The 24,300-nt window shown below is 49.0% G+C and overlaps 1 protein-coding gene across 1 annotated transcript in view; it reads left to right on the top strand.

Annotated features, from left to right (window-relative positions):
• The first annotated feature begins 1,719 nt into the window (after positions 1 to 1,719).
• SFRP1 (secreted frizzled related protein 1) overlaps positions 1,720 to 24,300 on the top strand; it is a 70,300-nt gene continuing 47,719 nt past the window's right edge. Inside the window, exon 1 of the mRNA XM_084804075.1 lies at positions 1,720 to 2,675. Within this exon, the coding sequence (XP_084660201.1) occupies positions 2,108 to 2,675 (568 nt within the window). The 5' untranslated portion in view covers positions 1,720 to 2,107. The remainder of the gene's footprint in view (positions 2,676 to 24,300) is intronic.

The raw sequence follows: 24,300 nt of genomic DNA, 5'->3' as shown, positions 1-24,300 counted from the left end.
GCTGATGTGTCTGCCATTAAATTCAGGTATGTGATCATATGTGCTGGGATGAGACAAGATTATACAACTGGCAGGGGGGAAAGGTCAAAGGATTGTGTCTTCCTTTATGTTCTAATTTGGAGAAATATAATAACATTTAAAGAGCAAAACCAGCTGCTGCAATTCCACCTTCCTTTAACTCCCAGTCATTAAGGTTAAGCATGCGGTGGGATTTGGCTTAGGGCAGCAAGACTACATGGGCTTACTTAGCAGTTGATCCCACTGAACTCAGTTGGAGTTACTTCCGAGCAAGCATCCAAAGGATCCAAGTACGCACTAGATTTTCCACTGGGGCAAAGAATTCCTTAACAATCCCGAACTTCCAAGAATCCAGAAGAGGGAAAGGCAGGCAAGACATCTCTGTTAGCCACCCTCAACCACATCTCCGGGTAGAATCCTAGTTTTAACAGCCCGGGAATAAGGGGAAGTTGGGCCTCAATCCTATGCACTTACCTGTGTGAGAAGTCCCATTGAACTCAGTGGAAGTTACTTTGGGGTAAAGCTTATACAGGGGATCGGGCTGCAACCCCCCTTCCACCTCCCCAGCCTACTTACTTGGAGGTAAGCCGTGTTAAAATCGTGGGGCTTACTTCATTGCACGAATTTCATGCGCGCTTTCCGCGGAGCGCAAATCTCCCATTGAGCGTAAGGGGGCGACCCTATGCATGTCTCTCCCTCTCTCACAATACTAGAACTGGGGTCATCCCGTGAGGCTGGGAGAATCAGGACAGATAAAAAGATGGACTGCCTCTCACAGCGCAGAGTTAAGCTATGGAATTCGCCACCACAAGACGCAGCGATGGCCACCCGTTTGGATGGCTTCGAAAGGGGGCCAGGCAAATTCCTGGAAGAGAAGGCTATCGAAGGCCACGAGTCAGGATGGCTACGTGCTACCTCCAGTGTCAGAGGCTGTATGCCTACGGACACCAGTTGCTGGGGAACATGGGCGGGAGGGTGCTGCGGCACTTGCGTCCTGCTTGTGGGTTTCCCGTGGGCAGCTGGCTGGCCACCGTGCGAGCAGAATGCTGGACTAGCTGGCCCTTGGTCTGATCGCTTCTGCTGTTCTGGCGCGGAGACGGAGAAGGTCCCACGCTCCCCAGCCGTAGGACCCCCCCCCCCGCCTCAACGCCCGCAGGATCGCGCCTTCCGCGGGGCCTCTCGCCGAGCGCCACTGAGCGCGCGTCTCCCCGCGCCGCGAGGCTGCGCTCCTCGGCACCCCGCTGCCGCAGCCCTTCCCCGAACGTGGCCCGCAGGGAGCGCGGGCGAGGAGGGAGCGCGCCCGGGACGGGGCCGCCCGCGCAGCAAGCGCGCTCCTTCGGCTGCCAGCCAGCCAGCCAGCCGCCCGGCGACGGGCCCGGCTTGCGAGGAAACGCGCTCGAGCGCCAGCCGCGCTCCGGGAGGGCGGCGGCCGCGCGCGCGCGGGGCGGGGGGCGCGGGGGGGCCGCGCGGGCGCGGCCTCCCCGCCGCGCCCGGGCGCCCGGCTCCTGCCTCGGATTGGGGAGGGGAGGGGAGGCGACCCGCGCAGCCTGGAAACGGGCCCCGCCAGGGACGCGATTGGCCGGAGGAGAGCCGGTGAGTGACAGTTGCGCGGGAGGGGGAGGGGGCGCGGGAGGGGGAGGGGAGCAGGTCGGCGCTGATTGGCTGCTGCGGAGTGCGGGGGGGGGGCGAGGAAGGGGCTCCGAAACTCTCGGGGAGAAAGTCCGCTTCGGCGGCGCCGCGCTCGGGTCCGGCTGTCGCTTGCCGGGGTCTCTGGCCGCGGGCGGGCGGGGGATGCGGGCGACGCGAGGAGCCGCCTTCGCGTGTCCCGGGGGCCGCTCGGCCGAGCGCTGCGCCGCTTCGTGAGAGCCGCCGCCGCCGCAGTGCCGGCGCGAGCCACAGCAGCGCCCGCCCCGTCGCTCCTGCCCGGCTTGCCCGGCGAGAGGATCCGCGCCGTCCTCTTCTCCGCGCCAGCCTCGCCATCAGTCGCTCTGCGGAGCTCCGCAGGCCGGGGGAGCGGGGACGGGGCGGGCGGTTCGGAAGAAGGGGCAGGCGGGCTGGTGCTGGGACGCGGGCGCCTCCGCCTCCGAGAATGGGCCCCGCGCTCCGTCCCAGGGGCCCCGCTCGGGAGGGCCCCCGGATGCCCTTGGGGCCCCCCAGGGTCCTCCTCGCCCTCCTCGCCCTCCTCCTGCCCGGCCCGGCCGCGGCCAGCGAGTACGACTACGTGAGCTTCCAGTCGGACATCAGCTCCTACCAGAGCGGGCGCTTCTACACCAAGCCCCCCCAGTGCGTGGCCATCCCGGCCGACCTCCGCCTGTGCCACAGCGTGGGCTACGACAAGATGGTGCTGCCCAACCTCCTGGACCACGAGACCATGGCCGAGGTGAAGCAGCAAGCCAGCAGCTGGGTGCCCTTGCTCAACAAGAACTGCCACATGGGCACCCAGGTCTTCCTCTGCTCCCTCTTCGCCCCCGTCTGCTTGGACCGGCCCATCTACCCCTGCCGCTGGCTCTGCGAGGCCGTGCGGGACTCCTGCGAGCCCGTCATGCAGTTCTTTGGCTTCTTCTGGCCCGAGATGCTCAAGTGCGACCAGTTCCCGCAGGACGACGTCTGCATCGCCATGACCGCCCCCAACGCCACCGAGGCCTCGAAACCGCAAGGTAAGCTTCTGGCGTGAGGAGCCTCCTCCTCCTCCTCTTCTTCCTCCTCCATTAAGCCAGGCGGGACTCCTTGGTAGTGGTTCTTCTGCATCTGGCAGAGCTTCTGTCCTCCCTGAGTTCAAGCCAGTTGGGGTGGCCCCTGCTGCGAAGCCAGGTGAGATGGCAACGTCAGGTGGCACAGATTGGGGGGTGGCAGAGTGGCAGACAGGCAGGCAGCTCTGATCCACACGGGGCACATTCTCCTGTGGAATTCGCTACCACAAGACGTAGTGATGGCCACCAGTTTGGATGGATTTAAAAGGGGGTTGGACAAATTCCTGGAGGAAAAGGCTATAGGTGGCTACTAGATCTGATGGCTCTGTGCTACTTCCAGTACCAGAGGCAGTGAGCCTAGGTACACCAGTTGCTGGGGAACATGGATGGGAGGGTGCTGTTTCATTCATGTCCTGCTTGCGGGTTTCCTGTGGGTAGCTGGTTGGCCACTGGGTGAACAGAATGCTGGACCAGATGGACCCTTGGTCTGATCCAGCACAGCTCTTCTTATGTTCTTACTGGGAAGTTCTTTGTGGATGTTCTGGGAAGGGCCACAGCATCAAGGCGGAGCGCAGATTTTGTGTGTAGAAGGTCCCAGGTTCAATCCCTGGCATGTCCAGTTAAAGATCTCTGGGAACAGGGCTCCCTTCAGTTGGGCAGCCTCAGAAGAGACAATCCTGGACTGGATGGGCAACAGTCTGAGTCAGCTTTCCCCAACCTGGTGCCTACAGTGCCCAACATTCTTGGTCATTGGCCATGATGGCAGGGCTGATGAGAGTTGACGTCCAAAATATCTGGAGGGTACCAGGTTGGGGAAGGTTGGTCTGACTTTTGGGCAGATTCCTATGGGCAGTTCAGAACATAAGAAGAAGGGAGGGCTGGCGCTTGGTGGTAGAACCCGGGTTCTGCATGCAGAAGGTCCCAGGATCAACCCCCAGTATCTCCAGGTAGGGCTGGGGAAGATCCACATCTGAAACCCTGAAGAGATGCTGCTTGCCAGTGTAGACCACCCTTCCCTAATCTGGTCCTCCAGATGTGCTGGACCACAAATCCCATCAATGGACCAATGGCTGTGTTGGCGGCAATGGTGGGAGCTGTAGTCCAACACATTTGGAGGGCACCAGGTTGGGGAAGGGTGGCGTGGACCATATTAAGGTTAGATGGATCCTTAGAAGCACCTTTGCTCTGTATAAGGCAGCTTCCTAAGAGCCTTACTGGATCAGGCCAATGCTTCATTGAGCCCAGCTTGGCCAACCAGATGCCTCTGGAAGCCCAGAAGGGCATCGAGGCAACAGCTCCCCCATTGCAAACTAGTCTTCAGAAGGATCCTGCTTCAGAATTCAGGGGTTCCATTTAGTGTTAGTAACTAATTGCTGCTCTCCTCCTCCTCTGTGAATTTAATGAATCCCCTTTTAAAGCCAATGCAGTGGCCATCGTGCTGTTGTGTAGAGTAGCTCCTGAGAGAGCTAGGACAGCTGGCAGCTAAGAAGTTGCCTGCTGAGCTGTGAGCCTCTCCCTCTGCCATGAAGCCAAGAAGGTCATGGTCGTTACGCCTCCTTAACTGAACGGAGCTGGACTTACTTCTGAGTAAACATGCGCGGGCAAGAATAATGGGTTATGAGAATTTATGGGTTAATCAGCCCACAGTTAACCTATGATTAGTTCTTAGGTTAACTGGGGGTTGTTTAACCCATGAATAACCCATAGTGTCCAGGTTCACGCATCATGAAACAACCTCTGATCAGGCCAATCAGAGGCTGATTTTACAAAGTGGCAGTGGGACATGCTGGGCACATGATCTGGCAAATCATGGGTTAATTAACTCATGATTTACTACTGCTACATGCAAACAGGGCCAATGTCGTTGAAACACCTTGAATCATCGTATAAATGTTGAATAATATCAAGTTCTTCTGGGCCCCTTGGAATTTTCCAGGTCAAGGTGCCTTGGACTATCCTTGGAGCCATTGTGGCATACAGTTTAGAGCTTGGCTGCAGGGAGAGCTCGGCACAAATCTCTGTTCTGCTGTGAACCTCATTGGATGGCCTTGGGCAAGTGACTCTCGCTCTCTGTCTCTCTCTCAGGCTAGCCCACCTCGCAGGGTTGTTGTGAAGATAACATTCCGCTTTGATATCCTAAGAGCAGGTTTCCCCAACCTGGTGCCCTCCAGATGTTCTGGATTAAAACTCCCAGAATTCCTGACCATTGGCCATGCTGACTGGGGCTGATGGGAGTTGAAGTCCAAAACCCCCGGAGGGCATCAGATTGGGGAAGGCTGCCTTAGAGGAAAGGCGAGATATAAATATAACCAAGAAGGAAAGTTAAACGCTGTCTGTTGGCACATTGAATATGCTTAGAACTGCTGGCTTTTTGCTTTGAAGTCAAGGACCCTTTTCTAGTTCCTAAGAAAAAGATTTAACTTTTATTACTTCTAAAGTAACAAAAACCAGCATGCCCTTGAGCAGAAGCAGAGCGCCTTTCTCTTGCTGCTCAGTAATCCTAACTTGTTTTCCCATATATCTGGAATTGGGATAGGGGGTGTTCCTGGACAGAGAGTGCAATGCATTGTTTAAGCAGACTTGAGACTTTCCTTATTAGAAATAAAGATAGCTGTGCTGGTCCATGAGAAAAAAAATCTAAGATCCATAGTTGGGCAATACCTTTATTAGGATCAAGCAAAATTCCACAAAAATGTGCAAGCTATCCAGTTCTCCAAAGCACTTCATCAGGATAGTTGTTGTTCAGTCGTTCAGTCATGTCCGACTCTTCGTGACCCCATGGACCATAGCACGCCAGGCCTTCCTGTCCTGCGCTCTCTCCCGGAGCATGCTCAAGTTTATATTCATTGCATCGGTGATGCTATCTAGCCATCTCATCCTCTGCCGTCCCCTTCTCCTTTTGCCTTCAGTCTTTCCCAGCATCAGGGTCTTTTCCAGGGAGTTTTCTCTTCGCATTAGGTGGCCAAAATATTTGAGCTTCAGCTTCAGTATCTGTCCTTCCAATGAACACTCAGGGTTGATTTCCTTTAGGATTGACTGATTTGACCTCCTTGCAGTCCAGGGGACTCCTAAGAGTCTTCTCCAGCACCACAGTTCGAAAGCATCAATTCTTTGGCGCTCAGCCTTCCTTATAGTCCAGCTCTCACAGCCATACGTTACTACTGGGAAAACCATAGCTTTGATTAGACGGACCTTTGTCGGCAAGGTGATGTCTCTGCTTCTTACTATGCTGTCTAGGTTTGCCATAGCTTTCCTCCCAAGGAACAAGCATCTTTTAATTTCATGGCTACAGTCACCGTCTGCGGTGATCTTGGAGCCCAAGAAAGTAAAATCTGTCACTGCTTCCATTTCTTCCCCTTCTATATGCCAGGAAGTGATAGGGCCAGATGCCATGATCTTCGTTTTTTTAATGTTGAGTTTCAAACCAGCTTTTGCACTCTCCTCTTTCACCCTCAACAAGAGGCTCTTGAGATCCTCTTCGCTTTCTGCCATTAGGGTGGTATCGTCTGCATATCGGAGGTTGTTGATAATTCTCCCGGCAATCTTAATTCCGACCTCTGATTCATCCAACCCGGCATTTCTCATGATATACTCTGCATATAAGTTAAATAAGCAGGGTGACAATATGCAGCCTTGTCGTACTCCTTTCCCAATTTTGAACCACTCGGTTGTTCCATGTCCGGTTCTTACTGTTGCTTCTTGACCCTCGTACAGGTTTCTCAGGAGACAGGTAAGGTGGTCTGGTACTCCCATCACTTTAAGAATTTGCCACAGTTTGTTGTGATCCACACAATCAAAGGCTTTAGCGTAGTCAATGAAGCAGAAATAGACGTTTTTCTGGAATTCTCTTGCTTTCTCCATGATGCAGCGAATGTTGGCGATTTGATCTCTAGTTCCTCTGCCTCTTCGAAACCCAGCTTGTACTTCTGGTAGTTCTGGGTTCGCATACTGCTGAAGCCTAGCTTGTAGGGTTTTGAGCATCACCTTGTTGGCATGGGAAATGAGCGCAATTGTGCGGTAGTTTGAGCACTCTTTGGCGTTGCCCTTCTTTGGAATTGGAATGTAAACTGACCTTTTCCAGTCTTGCGGCCATTGTTGAGTGTTCCAAATTTGTTGGAATATTGAATGCAGCACTTTAACAGCATCATCTTTTAGGATTTTAAATAGCTCAGCTGGAATACTGTCATCTCCGCTAGCTTTGTTGTTACTAATGCTTCCTAAGGCCCACTTGACTTCACTCTCTAGGATGTCTGGCTCAAGTTCAGTGACCGCACTATCATGGCTATCAGGGACATTCAGATCTTTCCTGTATAGTTCTTCTGTGTATTCTTGCCACCTCTTCTTAATCTCATCTGCTTCTGTTAGGTCCCTGCCTTCTTTGTCCTTTACCATGCCTGTCTTTGCACAAAACGTTCCCTTGAGATCTCCGATTTTCTTGAAGAGATCTCTAGTCTTTCCCATTCTATTGTTTCCTCGATTTCTTTGCATTGTTCATTTAAGAAGGCCTTCTTGTCTCTCCTTGCTATTCTCTGGAACTCTGCATTCAGTTGGATATATCTTCCCCTTTCTCCCTTGCTTTTCGCTTCCCTTCTTTCCTCAGCTACTTGTAAAGCCTCCTCAGACAGCCTCTTGGCTTTCTTGCATTTCTTTTTCTTTGGGATGGATTGAGTTGCTGCCTCCTGAACAATGTTACGGACCTCCGTCCATAGTTCCTCAGGCACTCTGTCTATCAGGTCTAATCCCTGAAATCTATTCCTCACCTCCACTGTATATTCATGAGGGATATGATTTAGGTCATACCTGAATGGTTTAGTGGTTTTCCCTACGTTCTTCAATTTAAACCGAAATTTTGCAAGAAGCAGCTCATGATCTGAGCCACAGTCAGCTCCAGGTCTTGTTTTGACTGACTGTATAGAGCTTCTCCATCTTTGGCTGCAAAGGACATAATCAATCTGATTTCAATATTGACCATTTGGTGATGTCCATGTGTAGAGTCGTCTCTTGTGCTGTTGGAAAAGAGTGTTTGCTATGATCAGCGTGTTCTCTTGGCAAAACTCTATTAGCCTTTGTCCTGCTTCATTTTGTACCCCAAGGCCATGCTTGCCTGTTATCCCGGTGATTTCTTGACTTCCTACTTTAGCATTCCAATCCCCTATGATGAAGAGGACATTTTTTTTGGGTGTTAGTTCTAGAAGGTGTTGTAGGTCTTCATAGAACCGATCAACCTCAGCTTCTTCGGCCTCAGTGGTTGGGGCTTAGACTTGAATTACTGTGATGTTGAATGGTTTGCCTTGGATTCGTACTGAGATCATTCTATCGTTTTTAAGATTGTACCCCAGTACTGCTTTTCCCACCCTTTTGTTGATTATGAGTGCTACTCCATTTCTTCTAAGGGATTCTTGCCCACAATAGTAGATATGATGGTCACCTGAATTAAATTCACCCATGCCTGTCCATTTTAGTTCGCTGATTCCCAAGATGTCGATGTTCAATCTTGCCATCTCATGTTTGACACCTCCAGCTTACCTTGATTCATAGTACAAAAAGCAAATCCCCTGCTTTTTGTATGACCTAACCTGATGAGAGTTCTGGGGAACTTGAAAGCTTGCACAGTTTGGTGGAATTCTGGCTGGTCCTGATAAAGGTATTGCCCAACCTGTGGACTTATTAGAAATGAACCACTGGCCAAGAGTTCAGCAAAGGCAACATTTTAATTGCATTTGAGAACATTCAAAATTCTTCACGCATAGTATGCCAGCAGTTGTTACAACAACTCTGGAAGGTGGGTCCGTAATATTTTCATCCCCCATATTTGCAAGTATGGGGCGAGGCAGCAAGAACAGTAGCTGTTGTGAGGCCACCGGAACGAGTATTGCCAATGGCTTGCTTTTGTGCCAGCGCACTCCCACGTCTTAGGGCGCTTCACACCTGCATGTTCTTCACTTGCTCACGACCACATCACAGAGATGACTTGCATGTATGAATGACCCATTACAGATTAGAATGTAAGAAGAGCTGTGATGGATCAGTCCAAAGGCCTCCCTAGTCCAGCGTTCTGTTTGGACAGTGACCAGCCTGGTGCTCCAATTGGAAGCCCACAAGTAGGACATGAGCGCAGTAGCACCCTCCCACTGGTGTTCCCCAACAACTGGTACACACAGGTAATATATAGCCACTGGAGGTAATATATAGCCATCATTAAAAGCCATTGATAGCCTTATCCTCTGTGTCGCCCCTGCAGTGGGCGTTGAACTCTTAGGTTAGAAGTGCCAGGATAGCAATACATCAGACTCAATGGTTTACTTACAAGGAGTACGTTATTGGGTATGCATGTGTGGTGATTTGTCACTATCTTGGCACCTCTAACCTAAGAGTTCAACGCCCACTGCAGTGGCGATACATCCTCCATGAACATAAGAAGAGCCCTGCTGGACCAGACCAAGGGTCCATCTGGCCCAGCATTCTGTTCACACAGTGGCCAATCAGCTGTCGACCGGGAACCCACAAGCAGGACACAGGTGCAATAGCACCCTCTCGCTCATGAATCTGTCAAATCTCGTTTTAAAGCCATCCAAAGTGGTGGCCATCACTACACCTTGTGGTAGCGAATTCTGAGAGAGGAACAATTCTGAGAGAGGACGATAGAGGGGTGCCTTCATGCCCCTCTATCATGTCTCCCCATACTCGCCCTTTTTCCAGGCTAAACAAACTGTTGTAGCCTCCCCTCATAGGGGAGTTGCTCCAGCCCCTTGATCACTGTAGTTGCCCTTTTCTGCCCTTTTCCCAACTCCACAAAATTACCACCACAGGCGGAACGCTCATTCTCTGCCTTGCATGATTGCAAGTGCAGTGCTCTCAGACGCAGAAGGTTCACTTGTTCAGCCGCTGGTCGTTGAGTGTACGTGCATGTGCAAATTGCCCCCAAGTGTGGGGAGAGAAGTGGTCATGTGCTCATGTGAACCAGCTCTTCGTGTGCATCTGGAGGTGTATGGTAGTAAAGCATACTTCCAGTAGGTGTGATACAAGGAGGGGTACTAGGTCCCTACCCTTTCTTCCTCCTATGTGGGGAGCGGCATGTGTGGGCTCATCCAGCCATAATTTTCCTATATCTGATGTGTGCATCAGTGCGCTGTGTGGCCTGCTTGAATTTGCAGAGCCGAAGGAGTGTCACTAACACCCTTGTGGATATACTTTGAAAATGACAATTTATTTATTTATTTATTTATTCTATACTGCCCAATAGCCGAAGCTCTCTGGGCGGTTCACAAAAACTAAAACCAAACAGCACACAATAAAACAATTTAAAATATATAGAAAATTAAAACCACAATATAACAATACAACCACAACATAGTGCTCTGCTTCTAACACACATCATGTGGTGTAGAGCCAGCGTGGTGTTAACGGTTGGAGTGTCGGACTGGGACTGGGGAGATCCAGGTTCTAGTCCCCACTCGGCCATGAAGCGCTCACCGGGTGACTTTGGGCCAGTCACTGACTCTCCGCCTAACCTACCTCACAGGGTTGTTGTGAGGATAAAATGGAAAGGAGGAGGAGGACCGTGTAAGCCTCCTTGGCTTCCTTGCAAGAGGAAAAAAGGCAGGATAATAATCAGTAAGAATTAAAAGTGTAACAACCCCCAGTGTTGCTGGATGGGGATGATGGGAATTGTAGTCCCACCTCTGGAGGGCACCAGTTGGTGAAGGCTGCTCTGCTTCCCTCATCCAAGTGATCTTTTGGCAAAGCTTGCTGCTCATGAGAGTCTGAAGGCATGCGTATGGATGATATATTATCAGAAGAGTTATACGTACAGATCTACATTGCAACAAAGTCCAATCTTTTGCTGCCTAGTTTATTGAGTTTGGCTGAGTGTGCTTTTTTGTTCTGTTTTTGTTGTGAGATAAAGCGTAACCCTGCCTGTGTGAGGTTAGCTGCCAAGGTCAACCCTATGCTATTTGGCAGGTGGGAAATGCAATGGACTCTGTGTGTGTGTGTGTGTGTGTGCGCGTGTGCGCGTCCCGCCCCATGGCTATGTATCTAGGTAATCTAGAGCACAATCAGCCAGGACATTCTCCAGTGGGAGCCCCATTGTAATGAATTGCTGGAGTTCATGCAGAAGAACATCCTAGTGGATTGTGTCCCATGGCTCAAACCTGCCTGTCTTCTCTTAGAAAGAACGAGGAGTCTTGTGGCACCTTCAAGACTCACAAACTTATTATGGCATGAGCTTTGGGGAGTAGAGTCCACTTCTCCAGATGCACGGAGTGTTATCCTAAGTTGGCAGATGCATATACGCATGTGTGGGTGTGTATTTAAGTGGAAGCAGTGAAGTTCAACGACATACAAAAAGTACAGAGCATGACAAGTACACGCAAGCTTAAGAGTGCTTCCAGATGGAGTGCTCCTTGCGCTACCAAGCAAAAGGCATTGTGTAGCTATTAGCAGTTGTGTGTTTTTTTGAAGTCAGAAAAAAGGCAGAAGAAGCAGTGGGAAAACACGGGAGGGTTGCAAATGGAAGATGATGATGTCTGGACCCACCTCCTAAAATTCTGTGTTTCAGACAGGGCAACTGTACAATAAAAGCCTAGTCTGGAAGTACCCGAAATATATGTAAAATCGTTATAGTGATTGTTCACCAAAGGCATGTTGAGGATCTAATGCAAACATCCCAGCACTGGTATGTGATCTGGTTGCTGTTGCGTTAGTAAGGCTGCCTTTGTCAGTTTCAATATATTTTAGATATGAATCTGCAAGTCTTTAAACAGTAAGATTCTTAACCTGTGTGGGATACATTTTAGTCCTGGGTTCAGTTCAGACAGCTCGAAATCTAGTTTCTGAAGTTGGCATCGGTGTCCACCTGTGTAGCGCCAAGGTGGTCCTCTTTTAAAAAATTCCATTTAGTAGAGGACCTGGTGCAAGGGTCTGTGATGGACTCCTTTTTTAAAGCAAGCTAACCCCTAGGGAAGAAAAGGTTATTTTCATAACTGCTCTTGAGTTTAAAGCTGGACAGATTTGTTTTGGACATTCAGTGTAGCTGTCTCAGCACTGCAGGCTCCAAAATTTCTCCCCTCCCCCTCTTAAACAAATCCTATTTGTTTCAGGTATAAGCTGACAACTTAACAAGTCCAGTCCTTAAAGAGAAGTTGTTTTCTGATTAGAATTTTTGCACAAAGTTAGAATAGTATATGGTAGACCCTGTTATGCCTGAACAGGAAATCTGGACTTGTGCGTGAGGCATGGGGCATGGAACCGCCCCTCCCCTCCTGGACCCGCTCTTGCCGATTGGCAAGTTTCGAAGGGGGCTTCTATTCGTGTCCTTTTGAATGTGAGTAGAAGCCCCCTTCAGCCTTTGCCACTCAACCCAGCAAGGTCGTGAACAGAGAGGGCGGGGCCAGGGATGCTGGGGGAGGAGCCAGTGTGGGCAACACCATACGCAAGTTCAGATGTCCCGTTCAGCCACAACACTCCTTGTGTACAGATTATAATTTTTCAAAGATGGAGGTGGTATGATACTGCTATCCAAGGCTTAATTCAGCCTTGTAAAGAAGCCCACAGAAGTTACCAGCCTGTATTTTTTTTATTAAGCCTGTTAAGACGCTAGTAAACCTGCATTTCTATACTGGCTGCAGAAGAGGGGAGGGTAAACTTGATAGTGAACCTGGCTTTCCTTCTTCATCGTGTGTGAAATGGCCCTCCCGTGAGAAGTTACCAGTGACTGCACAGTGGGAAGGCAACCTTTTTGGGCCCGTGGACACATTTGGCCATTTGAGAAAGTGTCCCAGGCACCAGCACGAAATGGGCATGCTGCGGAGGAAAGCGTCGACCTGCAGCCGCCACATGGCTAAGACTGTCTCTGAGCCCCATGTGTGGCCCAGCGGCATTCATGGGAAATGAAGGTGGTGGCGGATGGAGGCCCTCACTTTGCTTTGAAGGGATCCCAGCTGCCAGTAAGAAATTTTGCTATTTTAAAAAAGATAAAAATAAAAAGTAGAAGGGGGAGGGACCCTTGGCGGGCAGCACGAAAAGGGTCTCAGGTGCCCTGGTGCCCCCAACTGTCACATTGCCTTCCTTGAAGAAGCGATATATGTTCAGTGACATAAACGTTACTCTAGATATGCGAAATGTGCCTGTGCGGGTGATATATGGTTAGAGATGAGTGAAAAAATTGTTTGGCTTGTTTTTTGATGAGAACTTAGCCAAATTTCCAGTTTTCTGGATCCAGCAGGGATCTCTGACACTCCTGTTATATGGGATGAAAAGATCTTCTTCTTCTTCTTCTTCTTCTTCTTCTTCTTCTAGATCTTTCTGCACCTTTTTGAGGTGCGGTGACCAGAACTGTACGCAGTATTCCAATGGTGGTCAAACCATAGATTTGTATAAAGTCATTATGGTTTTGGCAGTTCTATTCTACCTATTCTAATGACCCCCAACATGGAATTTGCCTTTTTCACAGCAGAGACACACTGGATTGACGTTTTCATCAAACTGTCCACCGAAACCTCCAAATTCCTTTCTTGGTAGGTCATCGCCAGTTCAGATACCATTAGTGACCTGGTTTGCACATAATGGCACCAAATCTTGGGTTAATTAACACACCATTTGCCAAGGTTGCATGCTGCCACCATGAATATGCAGCCCGTTTTGCTTGATTGGAGGTTATTTCATGATGTGCGAAACTGGACACTTTGGGTTAATTGTGCGTTAAACAACCCACAGTTAACCTAAGAACTAATCATAGGTTAACTGTGGCTTGTTTAACCCATGATTTGCTGCCATTACGTGTAAACAGGCCCAGTGTTTATGTGAAATTAGGATTTAGTCTCTCTTGGAGGGATTCTTGGATTCTCTTGGAGTTCTTCCAGCCCCCACACCACCTGTCCTATGAATTTTAATATGAATGTTAAAAAATATGGATGTGGGATAAAGCAAACTAGACAGATTTGTTCATCTAGGCAAAGGGCTTTGAGTTCACTCTTAAAAGTATTTGTTTGGATCCCTGTGTGGTCAGCCATGTTTGTGGTCCTAAATTAGGGCTGCCACCTCTTTTCTCTGATAGGCTTCTCATGTTTAACAGCGACATGGCAGGCAGGTCTTCTACATGTAGAATTTGGCCATTGCAGATGGGTGAGAATTTCATTCATTTTTTGATAAGAATTCACAATTTTCTTCATAATTCACAATTTTCTTCATAACCAATGGAAAGAACTTGAGATTTAAAAAAAAATTCAAATGTGGGAGAAAGCAAATCTGACAGATTCATCTACCCTGTACATTAGGGATGGCAACCTGGCCCTCTTCAGATGTTTTGGACCACAACACCTAGCCAATATATGCCCAGTGATTATGGGAGCTGAAGTCCCAAACATTTGCAGGGCACTAGGTTGCCTGCCCACTATGTTTTGCTCTAAGCATTTAAGTCAGAAGAAGTGTTCTATAGAACTTTAAAGCTTGCTTCCAGAACTTTAAAGGCTGTGGGGTCCAATAAAAACATTGTTCGACTTGCCCTGTGTTGCGTTCGTGCATTCTTTCTCAAGTCCAGAATCCCCCCCTCTCTTTTTTTCAATGTAACAATTCCCTGACTTTCGCTCATGGTAAAGAAATGCTGCGGCATTCCACACGAGGAAACGGCTCTCAGCATTGCTACAAGGACTGCCAAAGTTCAGCTACATAGGAGCAAACAAAAGGTTTTTGTGTTCTTGCTCTGGACTTGGCAGTGTGTGTGTGTGTGTGTGTGTAAAAGTGTGTGCATGTGTGACTTCCTCACTCTTGCCCCGTTGGGGCTGCGATGCTCTCTGTAGACAGGATGTTGTAGCCGGTGAGAGATTCTGCAGCAGCCTTCCTCAACCCTCCAGATGTGTTGGACTACAGCTGACATCATCCCATGGTTGATGATGGGAATTGTAGTGCAACACATTCAGGGGGTGCCAGGTCAGAGAACGCTGCTATATGGGATCTGCCATCTTCTTTTAGGCGTATCATCCACGTATTCAATGCGTGTGCAAGGAGATGTGTGTGTGTGTGTGTGTGGTGGGGGGGAGGGTTTTGAAAAATGTGGGTGCAGACACCATGCATGAGGTAGCCTTGTGCCCAGTAACTCCTTGTCTTTGTATACCCCTGAGTTGACAGATAAGACGCAGCATATGCCCTCTCTTTTTCAATACAGTATATTGAGATTAAATCTTGTTGCGGTATGTGTTGTTATGAGAAGGGCCAGTGTCAAGGGTAGGCATGGTTGGGCACCTGTTGAGGGCCCACACCCCAGCGGGGCCCCACTGAGAAGAGCCCCTGGAGTCGCTCCCCCCCTTCACCAATCTGCTTGTTTACTTGCCTCTCCCTCTGGCCCAGACAACGGTGCTGGTGGTGAGGAGGAGGAGCAGGGGATGCCATTGCTGGCTCTCTGTCCGTCAGCAAGCGAGAGATGAGAAAGAGGAGGAGGAGGAAGAGCAGCTGGTGACCGTGGAGGTGAGAAGGCGGACTCTTGCGGGGAGGGGCCCATGGCAGGTGTCTCCAAGGGTCCTCAGAAACCTGGAGGTCGTAGTGGTTATGATATTCCGAAATGGCTCAAGATCATCCCTGCTCTCTGGAATTCCCTTCCTAGGAAGCTCAGAGAGATCCATTACTTCTGTGTAAAATAACATGCCTTTCATATCTGTTAATACATGGATGATAGATCCACAAAGGCTCATTCACACATGCAGGTCACTATTTGATGCCGCAGTGAGCAAGTGACGGACATGCACATATGAATGGCCCATACTGAATGCAAGACCATAAGAAGAACCCTGCTGGGTCAGACCAAAGGCCTCTCTGGCCACTCTGGGAACAGGATGCTGGGCTAATCAGATGCCCCAATGGAAAGCCCACAAGCAAAACATGAGTGCAGTAGTTTCCTAGCTCATGTTTCCTAGCAACTGGTATTGAGAGACAGGCTGCCTCTCATCCTGGAGGTAATACGTACTACCATGACTAGTAGCCATCGATAGTTTTGTCCTCCAAAAATGTATCTAATCCTCCCAATCCAAATAGGTAGCCATGGCTGCATTCTTTGAAAGTGAATTCCTTAATTTCACTATGCAGTGCATGAAGAAGTCCTTCCTGTTATCTGTCCTGAATCTCCCACCATTCAGCTTTATGGGATGACTCTGGGTTCTAGTATTAGGAGAGAGGGAGATTTTTTTCTCTATCCATTTTCCCCCTCTATCCATTTCACCATGCATAATTTTATTTATGCATGAACACTTTAAAGTTCTGGCACCAATGACCTAGGGAGGTGGTGGGCTCCCCCACACTGGAGGCGTTCAAGATGAGGCTGGACAGCCATCTGTCAGGGATGCTCTGACTTGGATTCCTGCATTGAGCAGGGGGTTGGACTCGATGGCCTTGTAGGCCCCTTCCAACCCTACTATTCCATGATTCTATGATTCTACACCTCTATCAAATCCCCACTTCCAGTACTAAAAAGCCACATATGTAACCTTTCCTTGTAGGGGTGTTACTTCAGCCCTGTGACCACTTCATAGAATCATAGAATTGTAGGGTTGGAAGGGGCCTACAAGGCCATCGAGTCCAACCCCCTGCTCAGTGCAGGTATCCAAGTCAAAGCATCCCTGAGAGGTGGCTGTCCAGCCTCATCTTGAATGCCTCCAGTGTGGGAGAGCCCCCCACCTCCCTAGGTCATTGGTTCCATTGTCGTATTGCTCTAATGGTCAGCACATTTTTCCTGATGTTCAGCCATAATCTGGTTTCCTGTAACTTGAGCCCATTCTTCTGTGTCCTGTACTCTGGGATGATGGGGAAGAGATCCTGGCCTTCCTCTCTGTGACAACCTTTCAAGTCCTTGAAGAGCGCTATCCTTTCTCCCCTCAGTCTTCTCTTTTCAAGGCTAAACATGCCCAGTTCTTTCAGTCTTTCCTCATAGGGCTTTGTTTCCAGTCTCCTGATCATCTTCGTTGCCTCCTCTGAACCCTCTCCCGTTTGTCTGCATCCTTCTTAAAGTGTGGTGCCCAGAACTGGACACAGTACTCCAGATGAGGCCTAACCAATGCTAAGTAGAGGGGAACTAGTACCTCACATGATTTGGAAGCTATACTTCTATTAATGCATCCCCAAATAGCATTTGCCTTTTTTTGCAGCCACATCACGTTGTTAGCGCATATTCAGCTTGTGATCCACAGCAATTCCAAGATCCTTCTCGCTTGTAGTGCTGTTGAGCCATGTATCCCCCATCTTGTAACTGTGCATTTGGTTTCTTTTTCCTAGGTGCAGAACTTGGCATTTATCCCTATTAAATTTCATTCTGTTTTCAGCCCAGCGGTCCAGCCTATCAAGATAATTTTGGGCAACTTGGGTTGCCCTCTTGTCTGAACTGATGGTGGCAAGAAGATATAGTCCCTGTTCCTGTCCATTTTGGAAAAAAAAAGAAGCCTTGCACAGTTATAACTCCCATTGACTTCAGTGGGTCTTACTTCTGAGTAAACATGCTTACGATTGAGATGTGCATCTCAATGAAGGCCACACCAAAGCATCTTCAGGGACATGTCAAGGATCTGGAGCTGTTGGGGCATGCTTTTGCTTCATTGGCCTGTAGAGCAAGCAGAGGCTTGAAAGCCACTGAATCTAGCTTGTCCTGTCTGTAGGTTGCAGGGCCGGCCCTACCATTAGGCAGCGTGAAGCAGTAGCCTCAGGCAGCAGATGCTGGGAGGTGGCAGCAAGATATTGGAGGAGACACCTCTGTGCCATGTGGCCTGCTCTGCACCCCCTAAGTTCGCCCTGACCCCTTCAGGTGCTATGGTGGGTGCAGTGCCATCGTCAGTGTTGGACAGACTGATCTGCCAGTCAAGTTGGCTTTTGGACACGGAATAGGAGGGGGCACCATCTTGTTCTTTGCCTCAGACAGCAAAGTGTCCTGGGCCCTGGTAGGTTGGCTGGGATTGCCTTCATGTTGTGCCTATGAACCGTCCAAAGGCATCTCCTTCGCTACTGCTGGGAGCAGAATATTGGGCTACGCAGACCATTTGGTCCCGTCCAGCGAGGCCATTCCCTGAGGAGCCAGCGTGATGTAGTGGTTCTAGTGATGGATGAGGACTGGAGAGACCTGGGTTCAAATCCCCATTTGGCCATGGAGCTCACTGAGTGACCTTGGGCTAGTTATCAGCTCTTAGCCTAACCTACCTCACAGGGTTGTTGTAAGGGGAGCAAGATCACCCAGTGAACTTCATGGAGTGCTGTATGTTTTTCATCAGGACCACTGTGGGGGAGGAAAAGGTTAACCCTCCTTCTCACACACTGTGGTCTTGATGAAAATCCCCCAGCCCCCACGGCAGCTATTAACATCAAAACACGCACACGCAGAAATAGAACTTCAAGGGATGTTTTTAGCATCAGATCTAATGGTCAAACTACACATAACACTGGTCATGTAACTTTGTCTTTAAGTGCACAGTTGTGTTATTTTTTGACAGATAGCCAGCGCGTTGCCCCAATTTGGATCAGGACCCGGTATATGTGTGAGTTGGGTTTTTTTTTAATCTTTTAGACTCCCCCCTCCAATGCCTGCAATTTGCATTGCAAATAAAGGTCCCACTGAAACAAATTGGACCTTTTTTTGCAGTGCGAATTGCAAGTGTGGGAGGCTCAATTTGGATTGAGCCCACAGCAGGAGGAAGGTTAAAGCCACTGCAGCCCCCTCACCGGCATCCCGGCCTGGATCATACTTCCACACTGGCTAATTGTAAAAAAGCACAGCGCTTACACTTCAGGCTGGACCAGTGTGACCAGCCTCAGATGTAGCTTGGCTGCAGGTTGGCCCTTTGCATTAAGTCAACAGGTAGTCTGCAATGTTAACCCTACTAAGAGTAGATCCATTGAAATGAATGGGACTTAAGTTAGTCATGATTAACTAAGCCCCATTCCTTTCAATGGGTCTACTCTAAGTAGGGCTAACATTGCAGACTACCCAGTGTCTTGAGGATTTCAGCCCCAAACAATGATTATTTAGTGGCCAGATCCTGTGACACGGAGAGGCTGTTCAAGAACAGATAACAGACCTATTACGGTGAAACCTAGGGGCTCTAATCCCCCCCCCAATTACACCATTTTACAACGAGGGGATTTCTTGTGAGGTTTTTTTAAACTGGTCTTTAAAAATCAAACCGACACCCTCCAGAGAACTCCCATTTGCTCCTAGTTTTCACGAGTGGAAGCCTTGCTTCTTGCTGAAGTCGATAAGGTTATAAACCAGCTTTGAGTTTTGCCATCCCTCCAAAAATGAATAATTAAAAGGAAAGACAACAACATCCTTTCCAGGTTTATTCCCCCTTCTCTCATTAACACCTGGAAAGCGGGATTTGTTCCTGCCTCCGAAATGCTGACTGGCTTGAATTCCTTTTGCCTTAAACATGAGATGGTCGGCCTGCAGACCTGCTGGATGCATTGGGGAGTTACCGATTAATAGAGCGTTACACATTCCTTTCCCTCCCCTGGAGTAAGTTTTTGCTTCGAGCTGTGTGCTTTGGAAAGGGTCAGAGGAGGAATCATGTTGGAAACAGACCGGAGGAAACATCATCAAGCGCACAGGCTTAGCTGCAAGTCAGCGTGGGGATAGAGGAGCCCAAAACCATGTCTACGTGATGGCTTTAAACTGGTTGAATAATCTGTGTCTGTTGATTTATTATGTTTCTATCTTGGCCTTCCTCCAAAAAGCTAAGGGTGGCATACGCGGTTCTTTCCGCCCATTCCATCCTCACGACAACCCTGTGAGTAGGGCTGTGCACCGCTTCGGCCCAAAGCCCAAACTCCGAGTCCAAGTGGGGTACCTTGGGCTGCTTTGGGCTGCCTCTGAATCGAGGCAGAGGGGGCCCGAAGCAGCCCAAAGTGGATCGAACCCCTCCACAGTGCTTTGGTGCGCTGTGGAGTGATCCGGAGGCCCAGCCGCCATGCCGCCGCCACTGCTGCTGCCCAGCCCTCAGTTCTTTACCTGGTCTTCTGGACGCTTGCTGGCAGACATCTTGTTCCGGGGAACAGGGGGAGCCATTTTAAAAATGGCTCCCCCCATTCCCCGGAACAAGATGGTTGCCGGCACGTGTCCAGAGGGCCTAGGAGCTGGCGGCGGTGGCTTCCCCAGCGGCAGCCCACCTTCATTGCAAGCTGCTGCCGCTGGCCTCACTCAAGCCTTCACAGGCTCCTCGCAAGCAAGGAACTCGTGAAGGCTTGAGCAGAGGCAGGAGTCGGCCTCCAACTGGGCACCCTCCCCTCCTTGCCAAGAAGGGAGAGAGCGCAGTTGGAGGGCGAGTCCTGCCCTCGTGCCTGTTGGCAGCGGTTTCCCTGGCAGCGCCTTCTCTGGTGGTGCCCCCGCCACGGAACAAGGGCCCGGGTAAGGAGCTGGGGGCTGGGTGGCGTGCTGGGGGCCAAAGTGGGATTGGGATGTCCAAATCCCGCTTCGACTTCTTAGGCCGAGGCAGGTTGGGCCCCCCTGAATCAGCCAGAGTGGAATCGGGCCCGCCTCAAACGCCCCGAAGCAGCTTCTGAGTCGGATCGGGGGGTCCATGCACAGCCCTACCTGTGAGGCAGCTTGAGCTGAGTGATAGGGAGCGCCCCAAGGTCACCCAGTGAGCTTTGTGGCTGAGCGGGGATTTTTGGATCTAGGTCTTTCTGGTTCAGATGAGGCACTTTGTAACCGTTACACCATGCATGTGTTTTTTTCCCCCCCTCTCAAGGGAACTTTGGGAACTTCAATTCTGTGAGGGGAGCGTGGGAATTTCGTCACCCACCAAATGCCAGTTGCAGAGATTCTTTGGGGGAAGCCGCAACAGTTCAGCAAGCGTAAAGCCTATATATGTTTGTAGCACAGATATGTTCCAAGGGTTATTTTGGTCTACAAGCCACGGTGGATGTATATAACAGCAACCTTCTCAAACCCACGTTGGACTGCAGCTCCCATAATTTCCAACCATGACAAGAGCCATTTCTCAGCTGTTCACCCACCAGGAAATCGTCTTGTTTTCTTTTGGCTTATTTCAGGGCCAAGGCAAAATACTTTTTTGGGGGGGGGGCAGGAAGAGAATTAGAGCAGCTGCCATTTCATGCCCCCGCCCCAGCCCTGTTCCGAGGTGGTTTTCGAATTCTGGAGAATGCAAAATGGCTTCCACCACTAAAAATGGCTGCCTCCACTCACTGGGGGCTGCCATGAAGGTGGCCAGCTGTTGAATATCTACAGAAAAACACACACATTTACAGTATGGGCAGATCCCTCCTTCAGTAGCTCACCTTATTCAAGGGATGCAGCGTGAAATACTCCTCCAAAAACGTACAGCAATTGAAACAAGCTTGTTACAACTATAAAGTCACAGTGTGCTGTTCCATGCAACCTGATTTTTAAGCCTGGACTACTAGGAAAAAATGGTTTGCATATTTGGATTTCCTTCTCTTATTTATTAGAATGCCTTGGAGAAAATCCAAAGGCACTTTATTCGAAAGCAGGCCTCAGGGTTTGAAAGGCATCCCATGCTATTTTGTGTGTGTAATCAGAAGTAAGCCCCATTGACTTTAGTGGGAATAATTCCCAAGTTAAAATGCTGGGGAGTCTGTGAATTATTCAGAGAAACAAAGTGGTGTGGGGTGGGGGCATTTCACAGAAACATTTCTCCACCAATTACTGGGTCAATATGGCGAGAGAGCCAGTGTGGTGTAGTGGTGAGGGTGCTGGACTGAGCCTCAGGAGATCGGGGTTCTAGTCTCCACTTGGCCATGAAGCTCACTGGGGGATTCTGGGCCAGTCACTGATTATCAGCTTAACCTACCGTACAGGGTTGTTGTGAGGATAAAATGGAGAGGAGGAGGACAATGTAAGCTGCCTTGGTTTCCTTGCAAGAGGAAAAACGGTGGGATATAAATGTAATATATTACACAGGCTTGTTTCTTTCCATTATTAATGCACACTTGCCTGTGGGTTAGGACTAGCGAACATAGCGGGGCTTATTTCTGAGTAAATGTTTCTAGGATTACGTTGTAAATCTCTGAGTGGGCGGTTGGACACCTCTGATCTCATGCACGTGTGTCTCAATGCATGCCCGTGAATGCCCTGCAAAGCCTGACCTTTCCCATGCTGCAACAGTATATTTTGAACTGATGATAGCCTGTGGTAGGACAGTTATGTTCTTCTCATATATCTTTACCCCAAACAACAAACACTCTCCTAGCTTTTAAATCGGTGGAAGAGATTGCAGCATAAAATGAGTGTTACGTAGGAAGGCCTCTTACACATCGCCAAAGGAGAGGCAAAAAGAAGGCACCGATTTGCATAAAAATGGCATAAGCTAATTTATATGTATAGATGCAAGTTAAGAACTAATTACTAAAATTTAAATAAATATAGAATCCATCTCTCCATAGTGGGGAAGACTGTGGCCACTTGACCAGTGTGCCTGGTCCGCTGACCAGGTACTAACTATAGATGGGCAACTTCAAGGCCCTGCTCTGCTCCTTCTTCTTTGGGTTCTTTAAGCCTGCCTTGGACTGGACAGCCCTCCAAATAGAGGACACCTGCAGATAAAGGGCTATCCTCTTCAAAGAAAGGACCATCCTCTGTAAAGTAGGACACATGGCCACTCTAATGCAGAAAGATGAAATGAAATACGAATGAACAGACGAATCTGCTTTATACCAAGTCCATCCATTGGTCCATTATGCAAGGTGTGGAGAAAGTGGCCAGCAATCCCACGTCTCTGTGTATCCTTGGGTCCTATGCCACAGCATTTCTGTCTACAACCTTGCAACAGGTTAGGCTTAATGGGCTTGATTTCTTGGTAGGGTGGCCATGTAGCCTTTTGTTTTCAGAGGATAGTCCTCCTTTTTGAACATGTCCTCTATTTGAAGGACACTTGAACTGGGCAGCAAGACCAGTTTAAAGATAAAAAACCTAGGAAGGGAGAGCAGCAGGGGCCCGGAAGTTGCCCAACAACATTTAGCAGAACAGCAGACCGAGCAGTGGGCACCCAGCTCACCTGGCCAATATCTTCCCTACTATGGTGAGATGCATTGCATTTCTATTTAAATTATAGCAATTCGTTCTAAAGTTGCATCTCTCTGTCTAAATTAGCACATGAAAATCTTATGAAAACCTGTGTCCTCTACTGTACTTTTTTTGGAATTGCATTTCCTCCTTTTTAGCAATGCATTTTTGCTTTTTTGGTGATGCATAAAAACTCTCATTTCTCAGGCCAAGGAAATGCAAGTTCCTTGTGGTAGCCCCCCCCCCCCACCTTGGAGTAGTCGCAATCTAAAAAACAGAAACAAACAAGCAAATGCATGTGCTTTCCCTCCCTTTCTCTTTGCACATCTAGATTCCAAATCCTAAACCACTTTGAAACCAGTTTGAAGTCACTTTGACGGCCAGAGCCCCCTCCAAGAAACCTGATCTGGAACTGTTATTTTGTGAAGATGCTAAGAATGCTCTGCTGGAGATCTTTTGCTCTGTCAGGGAGCTACAATTCCCAGCATAACTTGGCTGAGGGCCATGGCAGATAAATTTGAAACTGGTTTGTATTTGTAGGATAGATATCCCCCCCACCCCTGCAGACATATACACAAAGAGGGATTCAGGTATGACTGCATTCTGGGATTCGTGTTGAGGTTTGTATACTAAGGTTTCAATGAGGAAAGGAAGTTTTTTTTGGATATATCGCCTAGGAAATCTCATAGCTCTCCTCCACATTTTTCATGGCTGACTTCAGGGGCTATATAAACAACTTAGGGGGAATGAGCAAAGAGGTAAGTAAAACACAAAGAAAAAAATGCAGAGACGAGAAAGCTGTTCCGTTGTCAAGATATCCACAGGTAATAACAAGAAGGGCTTAACTTCTGAGGCTCTGCTTGCTGATATTGGCAATCCATTCAGAAGGGAAAGGACTGGCAAACCACCCGGGTTTTATAACGAAAAGCCCATGCAACAAAGGGATCGGTCAAGGATTTTGCTTTTCCAGGTTTGTCGATGAGCCTGAAAGAATTTCTGGGTATGCTGTAAGGAGCACTACCCAGAAATGGAAGACCTCTCCCGGGGTCAGTTTAGTCCATCCTTCAGCCGCGGTAAAATTCTCTAGAGCAAAACCAACCTTAGAAGATGCTTATCCAGAACATGTCCATATGGGAGTGCATCGGAACCAACTCTAAGGATATCTAAGGGAACAGCTCCAGCCGTATGATCTTCCTCCATTAAGTCCTTGATGGAGGAGGCCGGTCTGTGTCCCACCATGGTTTGAAGTGCTGTGGGTAGACCCATGATATAGAGCCTTTGAGGTGGTGGCACCACCACCAGAACACTCTGCCCTAAGAGGGTCACGTAACCCTGGGATCCTTGATGAGGTTTGGATAGTAAAATATAGCAACAATAAAAAGACAACAGAGAAAGACCTGGCAAAGATAACAGAGTCTTCAGTAAAACCACGTCAACCTGGCAAAAGCCTGCTGAGTAAAAAAAAAAATCTCCACAAATGTTTTCTCTCTCAGCACTTTGTGCCAGCTGCTGTTTTTTTCTCTGTAGTCTTTAAAATTTCTTTGGGAAATGTTCTTTCATTGATTTATTGCCGGGGTCTCCAGT

The sequence above is a fragment of the Heloderma suspectum genome, chromosome 6 (assembly GCF_057233095.1).
Source record: "Heloderma suspectum isolate Gila_16-S chromosome 6, 16-S_ref, whole genome shotgun sequence".
NCBI lineage: Eukaryota > Metazoa > Chordata > Lepidosauria > Squamata > Helodermatidae > Heloderma > Heloderma suspectum.
Note: the sequence above shows the minus strand (reverse complement) of the source record. Positions and strands in the feature narration are given on the sequence as shown.